The sequence below is a fragment of the Nilaparvata lugens genome, chromosome 5 (genome assembly GCF_014356525.2).
Source record: "Nilaparvata lugens isolate BPH chromosome 5, ASM1435652v1, whole genome shotgun sequence".
Classification (NCBI taxonomy): Eukaryota; Metazoa; Arthropoda; class Insecta; order Hemiptera; family Delphacidae; genus Nilaparvata; species Nilaparvata lugens.
In genome coordinates this window covers 38,104,322-38,130,944 of record NC_052508.1, presented here as the reverse complement: position 1 = coordinate 38,130,944, position 26,623 = coordinate 38,104,322, and the positions used below count along the sequence as shown (strand labels likewise).

At 33.1% G+C, this 26,623-nt stretch overlaps 1 protein-coding gene across 2 annotated transcripts in view; it reads right to left on the bottom strand.

Moving 5' to 3' along the window:
• LOC111046683 (F-box only protein 25-like) overlaps positions 1–26,623 on the bottom strand; it is a 114,651-nt gene that overhangs the window by 4,542 nt on the left and 83,486 nt on the right. For both annotated transcript variants that reach the window (XM_039428301.1, XM_039428300.1), the window contains exons 3-8: positions 14,922–15,022; positions 11,171–11,226; positions 5,818–6,004; positions 4,858–5,030; positions 2,742–2,995; positions 296–494 (exon numbers count right to left, since the gene is read on the bottom strand). In XM_039428301.1, the coding sequence (XP_039284235.1) occupies positions 296–494; positions 2,742–2,995; positions 4,858–5,030; positions 5,818–6,004; positions 11,171–11,226; positions 14,922–15,022 (970 nt within the window). The remainder of the gene's footprint in view (positions 1–295; positions 495–2,741; positions 2,996–4,857; positions 5,031–5,817; positions 6,005–11,170; positions 11,227–14,921; positions 15,023–26,623) is intronic.

Below are 26,623 nucleotides of genomic sequence, written 5' to 3'. Positions count from 1 at the left end.
GTAAGTTATTAAAATAGAGATGCTTCGCATGTTATTCAAATGATGTTACTTTACGCTCTAGGGAGTTTTTCTCTTTTTTCGTCACGAGAGCGAAAAAGTGACACTTTAGTATTATGTTCCAGGAAGTAAAGTAAGCACTTTAGACAGTAGCTGGAGGAAAACACAATAGTAGCAGTTTTGAATAAATATGAGTAGAAAATACATAATTAGATAGTTCTTAAACTCTACAAGTTGAATAAATGCATGGTTATGACAGTTTACACAGATGGGACGGTATGTAATTAACGATATTCACCTAGAGAGAGAAGAACTTGAGGAAGGCTTGTGGGGGAATTGGAACATGGAGCGAGTTTTTGTCAACGTCTTCGAGTTTGCCCTGGAACTGAGGGTCGGTGTCGGCGATACATGGGTGGCCGATCGACTTCCAGAACAGACAGCGGCAGTTGCGGCACAGCTGGATCATTTCCGCGTATTCTTCGCGCAGGCCGAATGATCTGTAAAGTACCAATTCAACAACGTCATAATTCAATGTTTTTTTTACAAGTCATGTAATGGCTTGATGAGGCATTTATAATAATATATGTGTATATAATTGGTGACTTATGTATTGTATCTGATAACCTCAGATATTGTTACAAATCTTACAATAAAGTTTCTATTCTATCAAAACAAGACAGTGGTTTTCAATAGATCATGCTTACTCTAAAACGTCATCAGAAGAGGGGTTTTAAGGGGTGGAAGGATTTCAGAAGAGCCAGCTTAGAACTTGATAACTAGAATAAGAACTTGTGTGCTAAGAGCTCACTGAACTATAAAACGAGAAAGCTCATGAATATTCAACTCTTCAATATATAGAACTAACAATACACTCATAGGAAACCGTTACCTTATTAACAATTCGGTCATTACATATTTTTTTGTTAGAGTTGTATGAGTGAGTTGTTGGGCGTCAAGTGGCGCATCTGCTCATGTGGAATCAATAACGTTCTGATTCCAACTCTGGCCGCGCAATTTAGGAGTTTTGAATCCAAGTTTTGGTACAGATTGATCAATCTAGATGGTATTTGAATACACTATAATCAACGTTAGAGAACTGATAATTCATTTTTAAGGGAATCAATCTACAAAAGAACAAAAACAGTTTTATTGGCTGAAAATGTAATTTTAGCAACTGTTTTTAGATCGACAAAGAGTTATCTCAAGTTTTTCAATACAGTACCATTAAAATAATTATATGACGCAATATTTATTGACAAACTGAAATCAGAGCTTCCGGAAAAACCACTGCATTTGAAAAAAAAGAAAAAAGCCTGTTTGACCAAGACAACACAATATGATCTCACATCTTATTGGTTATCACGTGGTATAATCTTAGTGGCAAAAATACACGAATTTCGATTTTAATTTCTTACTAATCTGCCTTACTTCCCACACCCAACCTTAAAGTGGCTTATAGCCGGGAAACGTTGAGACGCCAATTTACTGACGGCTTGTGCTATTCATTACGTCACTCAAGCCAATTCCCATTCACTAAATTCCATTCATTAAGACAAAATATGTCTTAATGGAAATTGGTGGAAAGTAATGAAAAGCACTGATAGATTTCAGTCACTACTTTTCTCATCTATAAGGCTCCACAACTATACGGGCGTTATAGACGCGCTGAATTTGTTCACTCATAAACCGAATGAATTAATTGTATCTTATGGGATAAACAGGTGAGCTATACGAGCGAAATAGACGCTCCCCATAAGAGGCCATGCATTCTGAAGACGCACGAAATAGATTCAGCGCGACGGGGCTAAGACGCCCGTATAGATGACTCCTTAGCCATTAAGAGGTGCATCAGTGTCAGTGTCCACTTATCATATCAGTGTCCGAGATCGGTTCAGTGAAAATGATTCTTTCAGTTCTAATGGGACTATGTCCACTCAGCCGTCGCCGTAGTGCAATCCTCCTTCAGTGGCTTTTACGTGTACCCTACTCTAGGAATTGCTCTCAAAGGACTAAGAAAATCATCTATCAAGTCCATTGAAAACAACTGAGTTTTTTAAGGCAATAAAAATTTATTTGAATTGTTTGACTTGTTGTTGTTGCCTAAGACCGTCCACTAGTGGGACAAACATGACATGCATGATACACATGACGTCATACACTGTTGTTTCATCACAGCGAAGGCTTCGTACAACATTTTTCGAGGTTATGTTTTTGTATCTCCGATTTTTTATTATGTATTTTTTCTTCGCTGCACTATTTGTGCTTAAATTATTTTCCAATCGTTAGGCCCAAGGTACCTAGAATACACTGCATTGTATACATTGTATTCTAGGCACATTGGTTAGGCCTATAATTTTTAATTTTCATGTTAGAAGCCTCTCACTGATGACAAAACAAGCATGATGTGCATGATAAACATGCATGTCCTACCGTTAGTGATCAGCCTAATCTAGAAATTGCGCTCAAAGGACCAAGAAAACTATGAATTACGTGATAATATCATTTGAGAACAACTAACTATTCTGCATATAGTATGCCGATCACCGTTTGTACAATTCTCATGTTTAGGTGTTGTGTGTAGACTCATAAGGAGACAACTTTGGAAAATTCTGAAAATATATTGTATGTTTGTAGGTTTGTTTGTTTTAAAAGCTTCCTAGAGACTATTATCAGAGTTGAAATTTATCACACATAGCACAAAAATAGGAAAACAGGTAGGATATTGAAAATAATCAATTACTTACTTTCTGAGCTTGTGATAAGCGAGCTGCCAGTCTGTGGGTCGGTGGCGGTGGGTGAGGACGGTGGCAACCTGGTGCGGTGTGAAGTGGAAGCGACATAGTTCGCGCCAGATGCGCTGTTCATCGCACAGGCGACCCATGACGGCGCACGCCTGCGCACTCGCCTCCAGGTCCTTGTGGTCGGCCAATCGCAACAGCACCTCACGCACGCACTCTTCCGGCATGTTCTCCAGCTTCGGAAACACCTCCTCGCCTGGCTAAACACCAACACTCATTATTACAATAAAAAAGCCTGTTTTTTATTTTTATTGGACATTTGTATTTTGATTGTGTTGGTTTTGTATTTTGATTTCTTTTGTGTATGTGTTGAATTAAATAAAATTATTGATTGATTATCCGGCTCAACTCTTTCAGGCTATCTCCTCACCAAGGTAAAATCAATTTAAATTATCTCCTCGCTAGGCTGGTATTACTCTTCAGTCTCACATTAAACACACTACTCATGCATCACTACCAAAAGTAATAGTTTTAATTTTTTCAATTTAATTCTTTATTGTCGTGAGCATTTATACTATACTTGGACATCATTAGGTACATATGACAGCAAAATCACATATTATCTTATAACAATAATTACAGTCATACAATAGACTAGATATAAGACATGTTGCACAAAAGTTGTGTCATTGTGCGACGTTGCAGTTGATATTGTAATAAGTACCTCTTTGATTTGACTCTAACAGACAGCTGTCAACACACAATCTTTACGATTCATCAGTGTATATGAAACAAATTTTTGTAAATTATACAGCGTTCATTCGAATTTTATCGGTTGCCGATATTTGCTGAGTGCGGAAAAATTATTTCAAATTTCGTCAAATTATTCTTATTCTATCAGCATTGATCATTAATACAATATATTTTTCTCCTTCCATCCTTATGAATTGGGTTGAACGTCTGATAATTCCAAGATTAAACTGCAGTTGCAAAACAAATAATTGAAGAATTGTTCTCTGAAAAAAAATGCCCTTAGTTTTTCACTGTTTTCATCTCAGCAAAAATAGAATGGAGTAGTTTGAATCTAGTTATAGCTTGAATAATTTTATACTCATGTTATTCAACCTAAAAACGTTTTAGATTTTTTTCTATGCAATTATAATAATTTTACTTTTAAATATTGAGACGGTGACATCAATAAATTGCGATGATTCAATTTTATTGGTATTAAAAATATGGTGATGCCATTAGCAAAGCATTCAATATAATAAACGGGAGAAAAAAGCTACTTTTTCTTAAGACATATTTTCTGTATTTTAACTCATTGAGGCTATCAAAATGTTTTATAAATTCTGAATATTATTATGAAATCAACTTGTTTGAAACTATCATTCTTTACTTTTTTCATTAGTAGAAGTAAGATATACTACTATTAATCATGAAACATTTTTTTACACACATAAAATAATATTAGTATGGTAAGGTACCATTATTTTGAAGTGGATCATGCTCAAGCCCAAGTGTGAATGTCTTCACGTTTGCCAACTGAATACGATATTTACAGTCCAAAAAATGCTAAGATACTCCAGTTTTACAGTATCACTAAAAATGTCCAATGTACTGAACGTTTTAATTCAGAGTTATTGGATGAGAAATAAAGATTTAGGTTTGATTACATGAAAGCCTCTTAAATTTTAACTGTGATCAAGTGCTAATTAAATACGTCTTCCGTTTCTTCGATTGGGTTAAGTGGAAAAGTTCTGATTTTGGGTTAAGTGAAAGAAGGGGCTTTTATTGCCTCAACTTTTCCTATAACACTTGTAATATTTCTAAGAGTGAAAAATGAAGGCAATTTATCTGTCTATTGGCTCTCGTGGCATTTAACCGTCATTTAATCACCGTTAAGGGTAAGGAGACGTGGAAAGGAGACTGGGCCGCGCTACCTGTCCACTACTGGATATTGTTCAATAAAGGGCCCGTCTTGTTTCCAAAACCCTCGTTAAAATTAAACCGACTTTTGTGCAACCATACCTTTGAATTTAAAGATCTCATAAGGTTGTTTCACTAATTATATTTGAGTTTGATTTGGAGTGACTAGGTAGGAAATGAAGTGATGCAGAACCTCAGTGATTTGAATTTGGTTGGCAATGGCGAGTATCCTGTTGATAGTGGCGAGGTGGTTCTCCCAGAGCTGCGAGCTGCCGAGCGGACGTCCCCAGCACGCGCAGTCGATCATTAGCTGCACCTGACGCAGCAGCTTCTTCAACAGGTGCATGTTCTGCTGGCTTGCTGAAACTGCCAAAAGCACCAAATCATTCAATTTCTAATTTAGGAGTCTTCCAATATTTCTTTGGCCTACAACTCGATTTCTAAAATGGTTCAAAGGATATATGTTGAACATTTGAAGTTGATTAATTAAAGCGATCAAAAGTAATCGTAGAACAAACCGACAATCCCATAGTTTAAAGAATATGTGTTGAAAAATGAGTTGAATCTAGATATAACAATAACCAGAGAAAATTAAAACACATTCATAAGAATAAATGACTAATTAATAAAGTGTTAATATAGCGCAAGAATAAATAATATTTAATAATACGAGTTTGTTCATTCTCCATATAATTGTGTGTTCAGTGTCTTACTTATTATACTGTTATAAAACGCTTTGTTTTTATTTTGACTTACAATGCATCTTTCTCATTGGCAAATTAATTGACAATCAACCAAAGACAAGACAAGTTTATGAACCGCTTTAATGACTAACCCTTAACTTCTATAATAGAAATTAGAAATGACTGGAGAAAAATAACAATATTTTTGAATAATAGAAAAATAGAAGGAAAAGGTTAGGCTGTTGATCGAGCAACATCACATATTACAGAAACGTCAGAGAAGTGAGAGGGTCGTGAAAGGGAAAAGCCTTCATTAAAGAGATTGATAACTATTAAATGGAAAAAGTTTACGATTTTTTCTCCCTTCTATTTCTAAGAGCCTGCATATTTGAAACGAATAAATGTGGATAGAATAAGAGTATGATTAGGGAATGCATGTACTGCATGACTAGAATGAATATGAAAGTTACCTTGATAAGCGACTTCCTCGAGCATATTAAAGAGCACCTTCTGAGCACAGCCAGATAATGTGGTGAGTTTGTGGGAGATTAGAAGATCAAGCAGCTTACAGATGTAATTAAATCTACGAACATCGTGCACTGCTGATCGGAAGTCCAGTCTTTTGAAAGCATCGCTAAGTCCGTTGAAGCCTGCTATCTGAAAAATTCCAAGCATTATAGTCACTTTTCACCATTTATTGCAACATAGTAATGAATGATCATTTCAATATCCTAATCTCAAATCGCAATATCAGTGATGGAAAATGATTAGATATAATAATATTATATTTAATTATTTTATTATAATATGAGCTATTTTCAACAAATGATCAATAGTGTATATATTATTAATTCACTTTCATAATAGTAGGCCTACTCCTCGCGATGAGCATGATGAATTTTTTCAAACATTTTGGTACATAGGTTTCTTTCTCAGCCTGACTAGAAGGATACTACCTTTTCAACTCTACTCCTCAACATCTATCTATCCATACATGTTATCTTATAGGTCTCATTTTACAGTGAGGTTTTTACTTTCACTGAATTTTTCTTGTATTCTCTTCAGAACTTCAGTCATGTGGAATTTGTTGACTGATATTTACATTTCTCTACTTCAGTCTTACAGTTTTCCGTGCAATTTGAAGGTAATAATAATTAATCTCAAACAAAGAGCATTTTTACATAATGAGAAACACTTCATTAAATCATTTTCAGAAGATAATAAATAATATTGGGATAGCTCCAAGTGTAACACTCTTATCACAGAGTTCAAATTGTATAATTGCAGTTCAATGTCATTGCAGACCATTGTTTTCATGTTACTTTTGTCTGGCACAATTTTTTATGGCGGCTGGTAAACACTGCAATCATCGACGTTGTGAATGGATCCGATCCCATAGCTTTTCAACAGAAATATTTTTATGGTAGTTCATTGATGGTTCAGTTTGTTTAGTGTATTTTATCATCAAAATCAACAATCAAAAGATCTTAGAATTATATTGGTAGGAAGTATTGGAGGAAAAAAGTGAAAGAAAAATCTGATATGATATAATAGTCAATTTGGTTACAGAAGCAATAGAGTTACGCATACTGCTATCTCAGAGTTCTTGAGGAATGGAATTAGATGGCTAGATGGAAAAATGAAGGTCACGAGAAGCTTTTATGACATGTCAAAAGCTTTTGATACAATTTCACATGTTATTCTGATACAAAAAATCAGGTTTTATGGGTTTGATGATCTATCTATAAAGCTTATAATGTCTTACTTAAGTAATAGATTTCAGACAGTTATTAACAATGGTTCTTTCTCTAATTTTCTAAAAATTGAATCAGGTGTTCCCCAGGGCTCCACACTTGGTCCCATACTTTTTATTATCTATTCAAATGACCTGCCAGCAGCAATAAGTGGTAGTGATGTCAGGGCGTTTATGTTTGCTGATGATCTAGCAATTCAAGTCAAGTGTGAGAAATTATAAGACAACATAAATATCCTTGATTTTATCAATGCAACTATCAAAGACTGGACAGCTGCAAACTCTCTTTGTCTCAACAAAGACAAAACACAGTTGTTGAAATTTGATTTAAGTGGCCGATGTGATATTAATCATGTGAAGTTTCTAGGCATCACATTACAAAATAATTTAAAGTGGGAAAAGCATGTCAGCTTACTGTTTAGTAAGGTGTTGTGGTGTTTAATACCAGTCTCCTGTCGGTGACAGCACTTATCTGAGGGTTAACTCCTGTTTTGGGAAGTACCCTTGTCACACAAAGAAGGGAAAAATGCCTAGAGTATACTAGATTATTTTCCTGACAATTAATCAAAGGATTAATTGTACTATATTTCTTCAAGATCAAGTAACTCGATGAAGGGTTACTATAATTGACCTCTGAAATGAATATGATATTAGCAAATAAATAAGTTATAAGCAAGGTCGAACACAGGGTCACTAAGGAACAACATGTGATGACAAGTTGCATTTATTTAAATTTACTCAATCATATAAGAATATTGATTGTTCAATAATGAATAAATGAATTTGATAATGAAGGGTTAAGCCCATAAACAATATAATTTGAATTTTAAAGAGTTCTTTCAAGTTTATAAATTTATTAAGGATGAGCATGTAGTGCTTTCACCCAAGGGTTGCCCGACTCAAGTTTGGACAGTGTAACGTCAGCATTTTTACAAACGATATATCAGTTTGTCTATGGAAAATTGCAAAGAGAATTTGAAATAATAATATTATAAATCACTCACATTTATATGGGCCCATAATATACGCGCACTCACTAATGAAGATTTGTTCACGGCATGGCTGGCATCTTTCGTCAGGCTGCATGGCATCATATTAGGCTTCATTATATATTGGCTCGCGGTTTTAATAATTAATAACTCCTTTTTAACTGAGACTTGGTAATCAAATTTACGTTACGGGAACTAAATTTAAATTGAATTTAACACTCTTACATAAATTTAACAATGAAACATTTAAAATGACAAAAAATAACAAATAGGAGTTACAAACGACTCTCCATTGGAATGCTCAGTTAATCTCTCTTTTTCTCCTTCTCAGAAATTGAGAAGCTAGGTTTGGGGAAGAAAAAGTCATATGACCAGTTATTGACCAATCACTGGTCAAAAAAAACAATCTACCAATAGGATGGCTACAAAAAATAAATGTGCTGAGGTGTGCCATATAGAATAAATAAATAATTTTACAGATAAAAACGAGAAAACAAGCAAAACAAATATAGGGAAACAATGAGCAGATTTTTCAGCAGGTCAGAGTGTACAATAAACAATTATTATAATAAAATTGAAAATCAAAGCAAGCAGTCAACAATCAGAAACAGACACGCCGGTTATCAGTTGACTGATAAGGTAGCAGGCTCAGTTTGCATTGAGAAACTAACCCTTATTGTAAACAAACAATCGACATTATGACATTTTAGGTTATTTGAAAACCATTCACAACTGTTTGTGAATTTGGATCTTGATAAATAAATATATAATAGATTTTGTTGTTATTTCAACAGCCAATAAAGGTGGGTAGTGTAATTTTTAGCTTATTATTATAGAAAGTTGCTTATCAAGTATGTTTGGCGAATCCCACCGTGACAGTGTCTAGAGGTATTTTTATGCTTAGCAGATTAAGGCATATTGATAGTTTTGATGTGTTGATTGCTGTTTATCACGCATATATTCAGTCTCATTTGGCATATGGCATTGTTGCATGGGGGAGAGATTCAAATGTGAAGAAGCTTTTAATATTACAAAAGAGAGCTATTAGAGTAATTTGTAATAAGGATAGTAGAACCCATTGTTGTAAACCATTGTTTAAAAGCCTAAGAATCATGACAATTACTGCACTGTATGCTTTTGAATGCATGATGTATACAAAGGAAAATGTAAACAGTTTTCCAATCAATAGTAATGTTCACAGCCATTTTACTAGACAGGTTACAGCACTCAGAAGGACTCAGTGTAACTACCACTTTATGTTGAATAGTTTTGTTGAGTTTGGAAAAAGAATGTACAATAAGTTAACAGTTGAAATAAAAGAGCTTGAAATTAGTCAGTTCAAATTGTGTGTAGAAAATATTTTAATTGACTGCTGTCCTTACAGTATAAATGACTTAATGTAATGCATAAATAATGTGATGTAATTTATGACCTGTGATATATTGATGTAAAATTTGTTTTAATTGACTGCTAACCTTACAGTTTGAAATACTAAATAATGTGATGTAATTCTATGACCTGTGATAAATTGTTAATATTGTGATTGTTTGTATATTTTTTGACGATGTCTTGCATTATTGTTTTTAATGTTCTGACAATAAAAGAATCTTAAATCTTGAATCTATCTCTGCCACTTCAGCATTCGTGGAAAAGGTTTTTTTTCGGTGATGAATAATATAAGTGGAGAGATGAGAGGAGCAAAGCATTTTTGAATCTCATGAGAAATAGTGAACTAATGATTTATTTCAATTTGAATGTTGATTGCAAAGACGCTTTGCAACTCTTCACCAGTAACAATTATTTATTGATGATGGCCAAAAGCAATAAGAAATATATTTTCAAGAATAACTAACTAATTTTATTAAATTTTTTATTACATTTAAAATTCATTATTGAACTCATTTTGTATTCCATTATATTCATGTATTGTATTTTGAATATCCATTCAAAATTACTCTATTTGCATGGGCTACTTATAAAAGTTATTAAAAACATGAAGCACCCTTTATTTATTTTTTCTAGGAGCACATTCAAGCTCTAAAATCAAAAAAATAATACTCAATAATCAGCCTTGTGGAGCACTTGATAGAAGAAAATCACAAATATATTGATATGAATGCTAATATGAAGATTTTAAACGTTGGAAGCAAAAGCAGTAAATTAAATTAATGTAAAAGAAGATTTCATATCTACACTACAGCAAAATTAAATAGTAATAAACTAATAAAAATCATTCAATTCGATTTAGATAATCCCATTTTTCAAGTTATGCAAACCAAGAAATAGAACATAATATGGAGGATAGTCTTATATGTACATAAATTAGTCAATACTTTTTTATTTATTCATTCATTTTTCAGTTGAACTTGAAAATGGCTAAAATAAGCTGAAACCAGTCGTTCTTTTAAAATATTTTTGACATTTCATATAAATTAATAAAGGGTGCTTCATTTTTTTAATAAATAATTTGAAATTGTATTTTGAGAAGTACACATATCTTTGGCCAGAGTGCAATTTTTTGCATTAAATTTCTTAATCTTGTGTACCTCAAATTATTTTGCAATAGCCTAGAGTTGATTAAATTGTTGCAGAGTAACAATATTATGCATTTTTTCAAGGAGTATAACTTACATTTTGAATTTATAAGACCAATTCTAAAACTTTTTGGATTAAATAAGTTAAATTATGTTTTTTTCTCATGATACCATATTAAACAATTCTACTGTATGAGCGTGTGCTTTGTAACAAATGAAATTAATCTATCTTTTTAATGATTTATGATTATTTTCGTCATACCAGTATGTAATCAATAACTTTCCAAGCTATTATGTTCTTATTTGGATAAATCGAATTATTCTATCAATAATTATAATGTATTTTGATAGTAATCATTGATATTCATGTCAATAATGTGTATTCTTGTGAGTATATCAGAATGCCACAGAATGCTGACTTTTTGAATATACAGGTAAAAATGACATGTACTTTATTTGAACGTAATGTACTATATTTTTTAGGCCTGTGATTACCAATGTACTTTATTTTTCTTGAAAAAAGGTGACAACCCTAGTCATCACTGACCTCTTTGGTACATTTTATTGTGATGTGGCAGTGTGGTTGTAAGGCTCCTACTCCCTCTGAAAAAGTAAACATGGATTAATGTTGCATATTGTTTGAGCTTATCTTCAGAAAAATACTTCAAGCCACGAGTATCTCTCTCCAACACTTCAACACTACTGAATCACGCCATTCATTACATATAGTCATAAAGGAAGGGATAAATCAAAAATTGAATTTCTATCTCATAATGTCACAATATCAAAATATTCATGAAACTACTTATGGAAAATAAAATAATGTTATGGAAGTATTTTTGTGCTTACACTCTATTAATAATTGATTTCACTATTTTTGAAAAAACTACATTTTTAAAACTATTATTGGAAAAAAATCACTATTCTAAAAACTTAAAAAAGTATTTCTATACTAATTAATATATTATAATTTATACTTAATAAAATAATACTATTCTATTTTATTTTTCATAGTTTTTCTTGCTACATGCAATTTCAAAAATATTTTTGAATAATTACAATAATTAATTCAAATACTAATAACTTCATAAAATAGTAGGAACATATTATTTGAGGTATAAGGGCTTCTATAGTACGCTAGGGTACGATGAAAAATCCAGTATAACCTTACATGAAGACTATCAAAATTTGAACGTGGAAGCAATCCAGCTACTCAACGTACAAGGAAGAAGCAATCCAGCTACTCAACGTACAAGGAAGAAGACTTCTACACAGAAAGCCGTACGACTTGGGGCCAACCACATTAAGCGTTTTTGCAGGCGCCAACCTAATCAGCTAATCGGAGAGCCTCTTGCCCTGCCGACTCTTAACGCCTTAAAAACGCTAAATATGGCCTGGCCCTTAGTTCAGTGCTTAAGTATTCAAGTGGAAGTGAAAAAGCAGAGTATTCTTTCATTATGCGATATGTGGAAAATAACGCTCAATTTAATCCTTAACCAATATAAAAGGCTAAACCAATGGGTCGTACCTTCATAAATAATATTTTCATCAATTGAAGCCATAATAAAATAGGTTATTAGTCTCTAAGTAGGTGCTATAATAATGATGAAAAACTATATATACAAGAAGGTTTCAATTGAGAAATTCAATAAAAAATAAACGTTTAATATACTGTATACAAAAACGTATTTTTGTTTTGAATCAAATCCAACATCTATTTATCACGATCTCTCAACCATGAACAGCGATTTTGAACTTCAAAATCCAGCGATAAAAAAACAAATGAAAAGGATCACTAGATAAAGCAACAATACAGCAGAAGGTCGACAAGTGACCAGCTGTTCACTAAAAGAAAACAGTTGCGACCAGAGAGCTGATCCTATTTATACATTTACAAAGTTCAACAGTTCATTCCAATTGGCAACCTTCAGGATTTAAGTATTTCAAAGTTCACTGCTAAGGTAGCCTACCTACTATGATATACCATACATTCCGTTCACTATTATTGTAAAAGGAAAGAATGTATGTGATATAAAAACATACTATGTACCTAGGCTACTAAAAGGAACAGAGATATACGGTATAGCTATAATTATGAAAGTGTAAATTTTCATGAAAGTATAGACCTTTATACGTTTAGAAAGTACCTTTATACTGAACTCTTTCCTCTGTCGGTCTTTTGTTTAGAGTGGGTTTCGAACTCCCTCACTCTATACGGAATTTTGCCCGGCGCCAATCAATTGCTATGAATTGATGAAATACACTGTACTATAACTTCACTCACTGTGTGGATACTTATATTTCACTCACTGAACGAATAATAGTATAGAAGAAAAAGATAAAGAGAGATAGATCAGGGTCGTGTGTAAGGGAATGTATAAAGTGAAAGGCAAAACAAAGGTTAATTATGAATTTATTAATAAACTTTAAATTTAAGAGAATTTATAAAATTGATTTAAGTGTTGTAATGATTCAAAATATACAAGATTATTGAGTTTTTGAAAGTACTACAGTTCAAGTTTAATTTTATACAACAAAATTTAACAAATTGTTCTTATTATTTTTATCAGGTTACTTGAAAAGTAAGTTATAAAATCAAAATATTGAACACCTCTAGTTAAAAATATGATTACATTAAAAAATAAACTAATTAATCAATTTTAAAGAATAAATATGATTAGGGGAGCCTTGCTTTAATAAACTTAGTGCTTAGAAGAAAATTTCAACTGTAAGCTTCAAGAAGTTAATTGAAACTTTATCTACAGATTTGTATTTTTAAAATAAGTAATAATTAAATTTGTTCCTTACTATGATGCTATGAAATTTGATGTACTTATTTGGGCTTTTTAGGGTGGGGTGGTGTGGATTTGAAATAAGGAAAATTGAAAATTCTAAATACAATCTTTACCTGGCTCAGTCGATTCCCTATAGGATAATTGAAGTCTGAAACCAAAAACTCACTCCTACACTGAACACTGTCCAAAATCCAAGAGACTAAGAGAGACTCACAGCAACTAACTAACAAGACATGGTCTGCCTGTATATATACTAGCACCACGACTTTCCACCCCACATCACCCTTCGCCCTCTAACTCCGCCTACATTCAAACTCATCAGCTAATATTCTGCTTACAAACTGGATTCAAATATCAATTTAAATTTACTATAATGTTTATTATGTTATATCATTTTAAACTATGGCTCCCCTTCATTATTGAAACAAATGATATCATACATTTTACCAATATTTAAACTCTAAAGTTTGGATACTGACAATTGAATACATTCTCATCGAATTTAATTAATACAGTGATCAATCTTATAAATCAAATATGGAAAATACTTCAATAATATATACATTAAATGAAGAACAAAACACAATTTCATATAGTACCTATATCATTACAATTGAATCGAATAAATCAAATTAATAAGATACTAATCAATTAAGCAGGTTTTTTATACTCATTGTCAACATGTTTCAATCAAATATACCTAATTTATTCTATTTAAAAATTTGTCCTTAGCCTATGAATTCGGATTCAACTAACTTAATTAGCTTATAATAATTATTAAATTATAATTCATTGTACAACATATATTTGTTGAATACTTTATACATATAGCCTAATCTACTTCATGCCCTAGTTTTTATAAACATGTACTCGTTTCATGTTTATGGTTTTATGTGATCACCATTCGAATAATTGTTTCAATAATATTCATATGCTAACCACATGGTAAAATTGTAGCATATGCTAACCATGTGGTAACGTTGTAAACTACATAATATCTATATTCTACTACTCTCCCAACTATATATCTATATTGCTATACACAGTCTTCATTTACCTGCCATCAACTTATGCTATAGATATATACAAGGGTTAACACAAAACACAGTGGACCATGTGGTTTCTATTGTAGACGTGTCTGTGACTGACGTTTAGAATACAGTTAGCAAGTTTCTATGAAAGAATGATTTTGTTTCAAACTATTTTGAAAAGAATAATGACCCCTGTCGACTGGCTAGGTAGACTATTAAAATGCATTCTCAATAGTTTCGAGAAACGGTTCTTTTAATTATTCTATCTCTTCAAGTGTTCATATTCTTAAATACAATATGTTCAGAGCATGTGTTACAACAAATAACAGAAATCTACAATCTTTAAATTTCAGGAGAGCATGTGGTTGCCATTTGTGGCTCAATACCTATTAAATCTTTATTTTCTATCACATATCTTTCTAGAAACTTTGAAATTCTCTTTCCAGAACAAAATGGCTGATAAAAGACTCACCATTTGATGAAGATCTCTTTGAAAACGACGATTTGAACTCTTCCAAATTGTGTTGAACCTCCGTATTAATCATGTTTTCTTTGTCTTCTTCATCTTGTAACCTGTAAAATTTGCTCATTTTATGAATTCATTTCATTAAGTTTTTTATTCCAGGCTTATTACAACAAATAATTATTTTCAGCATTGAAAATTTTTATTATTCTACATTTACTTTAAAGCTGCAATTTTTACTCCATTTATTAGCTCTAACAAGATATCAAACGAACTGGAAGCTCTCTTCTACTGGGGTTAAGATTTACAATCTATAATAATTATAATTTCACTGAATGCCAATAATTTTCATTCAGAGGAGTTTTTTACAAATACATAGTAATTGTAATGAATATATAAAAGTGTTTGCTAATAACAAATTCTGTCCTAATAAGAACAGTAATAATAATGTGTTGGGGTATTCATAATATTCTTTAAAATATGAACAATGTTTTTTTTTCAATGTAGTTAGTAATAGTCCTATACAAATGGGATGTTTATTAGAAATTGTTAGTACATAATTTTCATTATCAGACAACAGTGATTGACTAAATAATAACGTGAATGTAAATCTCAACCCCTGTACAGGAGAGCTTCCAGTTCGTTGCATATCTAATTAGAGCTAATAAATGCACTGAAATTGCAGCCAATCAGCTTTATATGAAACTAGTAGGTAACCAGTGCTCCAAAAGGGTATAATTAAAACCTTGACAAACTGAAAAATTGACGTACTGAAATCTTGAAGAATGTAAAATAGGCCTATAACCATCCTCGGTAATAGGAATCTATGCAAAATTTCAAATTAATCAGTCCAGTAGTTCAGACTTTTTGAAGCATAATTCGTGGATTTCCTAACCCATACGTGTATAAGCCAATTCTTTCCTTTATTATATTAGAGATAGAAAAATATCTAACATTAACTAATATAGAAATTAGCCATTTTTTGGGTATGGGAATATGGGATTGAGTGCACTCAACAGTATATTTTCCATTTTTCGACCGAATTTGATTTATGATGCATGATTTTGAACCTCCTAGACGAGCCAAGAAGAAAAAAGCTGTAGTACGTTGAGATCAGAGCATTGTGTCAAAAGTTAGGAGTGTTAGAAATGTTGATCCTTGAGGTGTCCTTATGCGTGCCTCTCTACTAGGAAATACTAGAATGAAGTGCATCTAACGGGTGATGCTTATAGAATATGATCTCATGAACTTGTAAAATTTTGTGAATTATCAATGTGAGGACAATGTAGTTGGTGATAATTGTTGAAGCTAAAAGTAAGGCATTTTCAAAATACAAGGAAAATTGTTGTCAGGTGTACCTGGAAATCTATATGAGATATATAGCCTTCTATTTGGTCTCAGATTGTAGAGCACAAAATTTCGCCCAGAGGGATTTTGAATTATACATTTAAATAATGGTAACAATCAGAAGATGTTGTTGATCAGAAACTAAAATTCATTAAAATTAATTTTTTCTTAAAATTTTACTTATTTTTGGTAATTCATAACTCAGTACTCTTTGTAGATAGAGAGTTCTGAATGATCTCAGTCATTTCATTCAGAATTTTATAATTTAAAAAAAGGCGAGAGTGAATTTTTCTTGTCCGATTACTGGATTTGGTGGAAATAGCTGAAAACTGGAAAATGAACCCAAAAAACGAGGTTTTTGGGCCAGCCTGTATCTAGCACAGGAAAATTTTGCATGAAAAAATTGGTTCTGGACTTCTCTCATGAATCCAAATAATATATTAAAAAATCAGAAATACAATATATACGGTATTGCAAGCATGAATGTATTTAGTGACTGGACTATTCCAACACGAGTCCAATGAACAGAATTTGATTTATTAGGAAAATAATTTGAAATGAATTATTCTTATGCTGACCCAAATAATGATACTGATAATGTTCAATTAATCTAAATTTCCATAATGACTGAATTCAAGGTTCTCAGAATTCCACTCTAAATAAATAGAAACAAAGCCTTTTTCTTTTTTATAAGAAAAAAACTATCAGCTATCAACTATCAATATGGAGAATGAAAGTTATTTATTATCTAGCTAGAATAAGAACCTAGAACAATTGAAAATGAATTGGAGTTTGAGCTTATTATTTCCTTTCCTTTTGAAATAAAACGCATATTTTTCCCCAACCAGTGTTCAAATTAACGGTACTCCACTTTATGTTTTTAATACGTACATTTCACTGCCCCCCCCCTCAACCTAGCCCAATGGCGATTTGAGCATTACAGATCGTTTGTGCATCGTTTGTGCACGAATGTGCACGACCACTCTGCGTTTGTGCATGCAAACTGAACAAATTATTTGAAAATTCGATTAGGGGGGCTGGGGAAACGATAGCCCCCCCACTTAGTGTAATTGCGATTTGAGCATTACACATCGTTTGTGCACGAATGTGCACGTACATGTAACGTTTGTGCACACTTTTTAAGCAAGGAAATGGTTCATCACAGGAGTAAGGTATAGAAGAGTGTGGAAGGGGGGCTGGGGAAATGCTATCCCCCAAACAGTCAGAACACTCCAATTTTCGGCTCAATCGTTTGTGCACGAATGTGTACGTACATGTAACGTTTGTGCACACTTTTAAAGCAAGGAAATGGGTTATCACAGGAGTGAGGTATAGTAGAGTTGGCAAGGGGGGCTGGGAAAATACTATCACCCAAACAGTCAGAACACTCCAATGTTCGGCTCAATCGTTTGTGCATAGTTTGTGCACGAATGTGCATGTACATGTAACGTTTGTGCACGCTTTTTAAGCAAGGAAATGGGTTATCACAGGAGTGAGGTATAGTAGAGTTGACAAGGGGTGCAGGGGAAATGCCGTCCCCCAAACAGTCTGAACACTCCAATTTTGCAAGACAAAACACTGCAATATGTGCAAGATTGTGCAAGTACTTTCGCCTTTTAATGCAGTCATCAATACTGAAATGAATCCAATATTCATTTATTGAATACTAGCTCCACTTATACGTGGAGCTAGTTATTTTAATCAAATACTTTGGCGCTAGGAACTAAAGTCCAGTCACTAATACATTGGTGCTTGAAATTCATATACTAGTGTTTATTTTCACTTTCCTTGCCCTATTACCATACTACCCTATTATTGAAGATTGTATTAAACCAGGTTCCTTCGTCGCCCCCAGGGACGGAGTATTCCTGAAAAATGTGATGGAAATCAATGAAACAAGTCTTCAGCTATCATGACTGTGATACTACTTTCAAATTTCGGGCCCGCTACCAGGGGGGGGGGAAGGGTTTGTAGGTAACCAGGTCCCTTGCCGCCCCAGGAAAGGATTATTTTAGGAAAATGTGATGGAAATCGATAAAACAAGTCTTCAGCTATCATGTATTTTCTTTTTGAATTACTTATGTTTGCGTAATTCATAAAGTAGTACTATGGCTAGAACAATTGGCTCTTCCAAAGTTTATATTCATGTTGTGCTTTATAAAAATTTCGTCAGACTTCTCGGCTGTAAACTAATAAAACTAACTACCTATTTATATCCCCAACAACAATATCACGACATACTTCAAAATTTGATTGGTAATTTTTTGGAGATTCAGCTTTCAGATTACGTTACCTTTCATTCTTACTCACTATTATCTACCATTTAGTATTTCAAGTTCCAAAAATATACACTGTGATTCTTAATTATGGTAAAATAATTTAATATGTGATAGAAGAGGCAAAAATAAGAAAACAAGTTCTTATAAACATATATCCATAAAAGCTTCATTAGCGAGCTATACAGAGTGAAAGATTTCGCTCAGAGTGAAAGTGATTCAGTTCCTCTGGTGAAATACACCGATGCTGAATTGTTTGGGGACTAGTTATTGAAAAACTTTTACTGGATTCATATGGAAAAATATCTGAAAAATTGAATAAAACTAGTCTGGAAGCTGTAGTGTGAGTAGTTTTTGAGAAAGAAGTTGAAATATGCAAAAAATCTAGGTAGAAAAACACAGACTTCTACGTTTGATGCCCAATAACTCTCTTTAATGACCAGTAAACAAATAATTTTTCGCAATAAAAATTGTAGAGAATTCAATTCTGAAAAGAATAAAGTAAACTGGATTTAAATAAAATTGAATAAAATGTATTCTTATCTAGTACATTATACCACAAAAATTTCCTGTTTTATGAGGAGAGAACTAATAACTCATATTTGAATAACAGCTGTTCCAAAACAGCTGATTTATTTTGTTTAAAATAAGAAAATATTCAAAAGAAATTATCAGCTGAAAGTTATTTCCATAAATATTTTAGCCCACTGTTGAACAAAACAACAAACTGTAAGTTAGGCCTACTGTAACCGTGCTGTGTTTTTCGTTTAATCTATTAACCAGTTATTTGTAACCATTTCACTTTTGTGTTAAGTGTTAACTTTTTGAAAAATGGCAGGCAATTTTAGACATTATTCATACTCCGAATTAGCTGACATGAATTTAATGTATGGAACGGGACACTGTAATAGTACTGAAACAAGACTTTTGTATCAAGAGAACTTTCCTAACCGAGTATGTCCAAGTGGCAAATGTTTTTTGCCACTATTCATCAACGTCTGTCTGAAACAGGTTCTTTGATATCCAAAGAGCACATTTATGCAGGCAGACCCCGATCTACTATGACTGTTGAGTTAGAAGAACAAGTTCTTGATGAAATTTATAAACATCCAGAGAAGAGCACAAGAGAATTGTTAGTGCAGTTCAATGTCAATCAATCTATTATTTGGTGGATACTGAAGGAGCAACAATTACATCCATACCACCTCCAGAAAGTTCATACTCTATTGCCACAGAACTGTATTCCCCATGCTGGTATTTACCGATGGTTTTTAGAAAAGCTTGTTAAAAAAACTTTTCAACAACCGTTTCATTTACCGACGAGGCACACTTTACAAGAACAGCTATTGTAAACGTCCACAACCTACATATTTGGGCAGATGAGAATCCTCATGCCATCAATCTTAATCGTCCACAACATCAGTTTTCAGTAAAAATTTGGGCAGAAATCAAAGAAGATCATCTACTTCTGTTCGAGCTTCATCCCAGGCTTAATGGCATAATCTACTTGAACTTTTTGAGAGAGGAGCTATTTATTTTACTTGAAGATGTACCTCTTCAGTTGCGCCAAAACATTTGGTTTATGCATGATGGAGCTCCAGCACACGTCAGTGTTGCTGTTCGTGAACACCTGAATCACAGCTTTCCAAATCAATGGATAAGCCGAGGTGGGCCAGTACCATGGCCAGCTAGGTCACCACACTTAAATCCTTTGGATTTTTATCTTTGGGGACACTTGAAAACCTTAGTATACAATACTCCGATGATTGATACCATTGAATAATTCTGATTAAGGATTTTGAACGGAATAGGAATGATAAAGCAGTCTCCTGGAATATTTGAATGGGTCCAACAATCGATGAGAAGACATCTGCACATATGCATTCAGAACAACGGAGGTCACTTTGAACATCATCTTTAGTCTTTTGGTATAAGTTTAATGTCATTTAGATATGTTACTTTCATATAATAATCAAACTTTCTGTCTCAGCGCCTAGTCTGAGTCAGACAAGCATCCAGCCTGCACTGCAGAGCTAGGTTTAGGTCCAGTTGCACGTCCGTCTGTTAAATATGGACATTGACATCGATTGACAAATCAGCTATAGTTTTATGGATTCATTTCTGTTCCACCAAGATCAGTTAGTTTTTAATCCCGATTAAGTTTACCGGTCAACTAACCAAGATTTTAACGGTTTCATAATCCAGCAACACTGTAATTTAACTGACACGGAATAATTAAGTTATGTTATTGAAGCAGTGGATTTGAAACTGAAAAAATATTAACAAACGAGATCATGGTCCAATATTATTAGACAAAGAAAAATGAGTTTGATTTCAATTCAATTCTAATAAGAGAGAATATTTACATAATAGAAAACTGATAATGATAGGTATGTTTCAAGGTAAAAATGAGGTAATGTTATTTAATCAGTGAATTTGACCATTCAACACAGAGGCATGCGCCATAAAAATGCTCAGTCTGTCGCCAGTGTCAAGTGCTATGCTGCTAAAAGATGACAACAGATCGAAAACTAACCTCAAAGATCAGAATCTAATTTTGAATGCTAATATCAGCTAAACTCTATTTTATTAATGAATGAAATTCATTCATATACAGAGTGATTCTTAATTATGGTAAAATAATTTAATACCTACGTGATAGTAGAGGTGAAAATAAGAAAAAAGTACTTATAAACAAATATCTATAAATGCTTCATTAGCAAGCTATTCAGAGTGAAAGATTTCGCCCGGAATTCAGTTCCTCTGGTGAAATACACCGATGCTGAATTTTTATGGGACTAGTTTTTGAGAAACTTATGCTAATTCATATGGAAAAATATCTGAAAAATTCAATAAAACTAGTCTGGAAGCTTTAGTGTGAGTAGTTTTTGAGAAAAAAGTTGAAATATGCAAAAGATTCAAGTGGAAAAACACAGACTTCTACATTTGATGCCCAATAACTTTCTTTAATGACCAGTAAACAAATACTTTTTCGCAATAAAAATTGTAGAGAATTCAATTCTGAAAAGAATTATGTAAGCTGTGTAAACTAAATTCAAAAAAAGTTGAATAAAATGTATTCTTATGTAGTACAAAAATTTGCTGTTTTATGAGGAGAGAACTAATAACTCATCAGTTGTAGCTGATTGAAAATAAAATATTCGGTTATTTATGAAAAGTTTCATTTTTCTATGAAAGTTACATATCTAAATGACATTAAACTTATACCAAAAGACTAAAGATGATGTTCAAAGTGACCTCCGTTGTTCTGAATGCATATGTTCAGACATCTTCTCATCGATTGTGGGATCCATTCAAATATTCCAGGAGTCTGCTTTATCATTTCTATTCCGTTCAAAATCCTTAATCAGAGTTCTTTAATGGTATCAATCGGAGTATTGTATACTAAGGTTTTCAAGTGTCCCCAAAGATAAAAATCCAAAGGATTTAAGTCTGGTGACCTAGCTGGCCATGGTACTGGCCCTCCTCGGCCTATCCATTGATTTGGAAAGTTGTGATTCAGGTGTTCACGAACAGCAACACTAAAGTGTGCTGGAGTTCCATCATGCATAAACCAAATGTTATGGCGCAACTGAAGAGGTACATCTTCAAGTAAGATAAATAACTCCTCTCTCAAAAAGTTCAAGTAGATTATGCCATTAAGCCTGGGAGGAAGCTCGAACAGAAGTAGATGATCTCCTATGATTCCTGCCCAAATGTTTACTGAAAACTGATGTTGTGGACGATTAGGATTGATGGCATGAGGATTCTCATCTTCCCAAATATGTTGGTTGTGGACGTTTACAATAGCTGTTCTTGTAAAGTGTGACTCGTCGGTAGATAAAACGGTTGTTAAAAAAGTTTGGGTTAACAAGTTTTTCTAAAAACCATCGGCAAATACCAGCACCGGGAATACAGTCTCGTGGCAATAGAGTATGAACTTTCTGGAGGTGGTATGGATGTAATTGTTGCTCCTTCAGTATCCTCCAAATAATAGATTGATTGACATTAAACTGCACTGACAATTCTCTTGTGCACTTCTATGGATGTTCATAAATTTCATCAAGAACTTGTTCTTCTAACTCAACAGTCATAGTAGATCGGGGTCTGCCTGCATAAATGTGCTCTTTGGATATCAAAGAACCTGTTTCAGACAGACGTTGATGAATAGTGGCAAAATACCTTGAAATTGGACATACTCGGTTAGAAAAGTTCTCTTGATACGAACGTCTTGCTTCAGTACTATTACAGTGTCCCATTCCATACATTAAATGCATGTCAGCTAATTCGGAGTATGGATAATGCCTAGAATTACCTGCCTTTTTTCAAAAAGTTAACACTTAACACAAAAGTGAAATGGTTACAAATAACTGGCTAATAGATTAAATGAAAAACACAGCACGGTTACAGTAGGCCTAACTTACAGTTTGTTGTTTTGTTCAAAAGTGGGCTAAAATATTTATGGAAATAACTTTCAGCTGATGATTTCATTTGAATATTTTCTTATTTTAAACAAAATAAATCAGCTGTTTTGGAACAGGTGTTATTTAAATCCATGTATTATTTGCTATCAGCCACAACCTATGAGTTATTAGTTCTCTCCTCATAAAACAGCAAATTTTTGTGGTGTAATGTACTAGATAAGAATACATTTTATTCAATTTTATTTAAATTCAGTTTACACAGCTTACTTAATTCTTTTCAGAATTGAATTCTCTACAGTTTTTATTGTGAAAAATTAATTGTTTATTGGTCATTAAAGAAAGTTATTGGTCATCAAACGTAGAAGTCTGTGAAAGTTATTGGTCATAAAACGTAGAATTCTGTGTTTTTCTAACAAGATTTTTTGCAAATTTCAACTTTTTTCTCAAAAACTATTCACACTACAGCTTTCAGACTAGTTTTATTCAATTTTTCAGATATTTTTCCATATGAATCCAGCATAAGTTTTTCAAAAACCAGTCCCCAAACAATTTAGCGTCGGTGTATTTCACCAGAGGAACTGAAATCCTGGCGAAATCTTTCACTCTGTATAGCTTGCTAATGAAGCTTTTATGGATATATGTTTATAAGAACTTGTTTCCTTATTTTTACCTCTACTAACCGTATTGAATTATTTTACCATAATTAAGAATCATCCTGTATATGGAATATAAAAACAGCTTGTGAGACATTATAAAGGAATAAGTAAAATATGTTTTAATAAGTAAAGGCAAGCAATTTTACTTACAATCCCCTTCAAGCTACATTACAAAATTTATTCAAATATTTGGAATCTTTATGGCGGCGGCGAGAAAAAAGCTCTCATGGCCACACTATGGTAATGTAGCCTAGATATACCATTTGGGCTGTCAATGGGCCTTACGACTTTTACACTTCAGCCGAAACCAACAATTCAACGTGCCCATCCTATTATTGAAAGAAATTGGAATAGAATGCCTACCAAATAACTTAATTTATGTTGTTTGTAAATTCAGATTGGCTTTTTAAATTAGCCGCCATTTCAGATTTGTATAAAAATAAAATCTGATTCCAGTTAAAAAGGCATTTTTCTCCATAATTCAAAATACCATTTCTGTTCATATACAGAGTGGGTGAAAAGTCTGAGAACGGCTTAATATCTCATAAACAAAGGTAATTTGACTGTGGGTGTGATTGGGGATCCTACTTAAATGTGAAATATCACTTTACTATGGCTTTAAAAATCTGGTCCGCCATCTTGGATCCACCATTTTGAATGCAACTTTATTTTTTAAAATAGGAAGGTGGTCATGCGATACATGATTTTGAAACGGAATTTCAAGAAAAAGTGAATGCCAAAAACCACATATCGATATCTCAAATAGTTTCGAAGATATTCACATTATTCATCAAAGCAGAAAGGAGAGAAGAAAGTATGAGAATGGCTTAGTATCTCATAAAAAATGTGATTCCAAGGTGGGTGTGACTGGGAATCCTTCTCAAATAATTGAACATACTACTTTAGTATGACTTTGAAAATTTGTTGTGCCATTTTGGAGCCACCATTTTGAAGATATTCACATTATTAATCAATAACACTCTTATGTGATTTCATTTCAGTTTTCCATGGTATTTATTAAAAATGTGAATATCTTCTTAACAGTTTGAGATATTGATGTGCGATTTTGGTCATACATTTTTTCTTGAAATTATGTATTGAAATCATGTATCGCATGACAGCCTTCCTATTTAAAAAAATGAAGTTGCTTTCAATATTGTGGACCAGATTTTTAAGTAATAAAAAAATAGAATTTTAGATTTGAGTAGGATTCCCAATCACATTTAACATCTAATTACCTTTGTGAATTAGATATTGAGCCGTTCTCGGACTTTTCACCCATTCTGTATGGATCTCTCTTACATAAAAGTTGGGTCAGTTTTTTATATTACATTCAATTAACAGATTACCAAATCTGTTCATTCTGTTAATAAACAGATTAAAATTAATGTCTAAGCATTTTGGATGAGTATCAGAAAATCGATATTTAAAAATACTGATAGTTTTCCATAGATATTTATGGGATTTCAATATCTGAAGCAAAAAATATCAGTAACCAATATTGGTAGAGTCAAAGAGGGGTTAAAGAGGAAAAAAAAATTGGAAGAAAATTTTTTAACTCACAATTCTGTTTCGGGAAGTGAGGAGGTAAACATATCAAAAACTCACTGTCTATAAGAAAAATCTCATGATTGATAATTAATTATTATTGCTATTGTAGTGCTATTTCCTCATGCCTTATATATTTATAGACATACATAGTACAATATAATGGAAGTATGACATTGGATGATAATTTTTGTGGCTGATCCAGCCACATTCGTGCACAAACGAAGAACAAACGATTGAGCTGAACATTGGAGTGTTCTGACTGTTTGGAGGATAGCATTTCCCCAGCCCCCCTTGCCCACTCTACTATACTACCTCACTCCTGTGATGACCCATTTCCTTGCTTAAAAAGTGTGCACAAACGTTACATGTACGTGCATATTCGTGCACAAACGATGTGTAATGCTCAAATCGCAATTACACTAAGTGGGGGGGCTATCGTTTCCCCAGCCCCCCTAATCGAATTTTCAAATAATTTGTTCAGTTTGCGTGCACAAACGCAGAGTGGTCGTGCACATTCGTGCACAAACGATGCACAAACGATGTGTAATGATCAAATCGCCATTTGGCTAGGTGGGGGGGCCAGCGAAATGTACGTGTTTTTAATCCACCTACAAAATCAATAAGTACCCTTTGAGAGTGCTTCTTTCCCTTTCTGTTCATTCTTTTCCTTCTTCTTCATAGAAACCCGTTAAAATACAAGCTGGCAAACAAAGCATGCTCAAATTACGCAATAAATTCACTCTTGCGCGTTCCCTTATTCTTTCCAACTATTCTCTTGATTGTTCGTTCTTGTCTGTTTCTCGTGCAAGTGCACGCTAGTTGAGAACCGCTTCACCCACGATCAACGACTATTGACCTCTGCTCTGCTCTGCACTGCACTGCACTTCTTTCTACTCATACTTCTACCAAGATACTATCCTTCTCTTTCCTACACAAAACACTACTTCCCTATAAACTCTATGAAATCACAATCTACACTCAGCGCAACCCAAGAGCAATCTGCAACCCCTCTACTCTACTCTACTTTCATTGTGGATCACTATCACAGCTGATAATTATTGCCATTTTTGTCTTCTAATTGTAGACAAAACTACACGAAATATACTTTTAGTTGAGCTATTGTGCTAATCGTGCATGTGAGAACTGAAAAGAATTGGCGGTTTCATAATGCTGTCGATAATGTTTGGCCAAGCATTTGAAGAAGCCTGGCCCTAGAGAAATATCCATTGTTTGTTTATCCAGTCTTTAAAAGCACAATACGAATTAATGATCTTTCGAGGTATATTTTATAGACAGGTCACATATGAGATATTTGAAAAAATGTAGATGAAGAATGTAACTCATTTATTGTTTAAAACTTTACTCATTGGTACTATTGATACAACGTTTTTTGCTTTTTAAGGATTTGTCTTAGCCATTTATTAATAACCAATTTGAATTTTTTTACCGGTAGTATT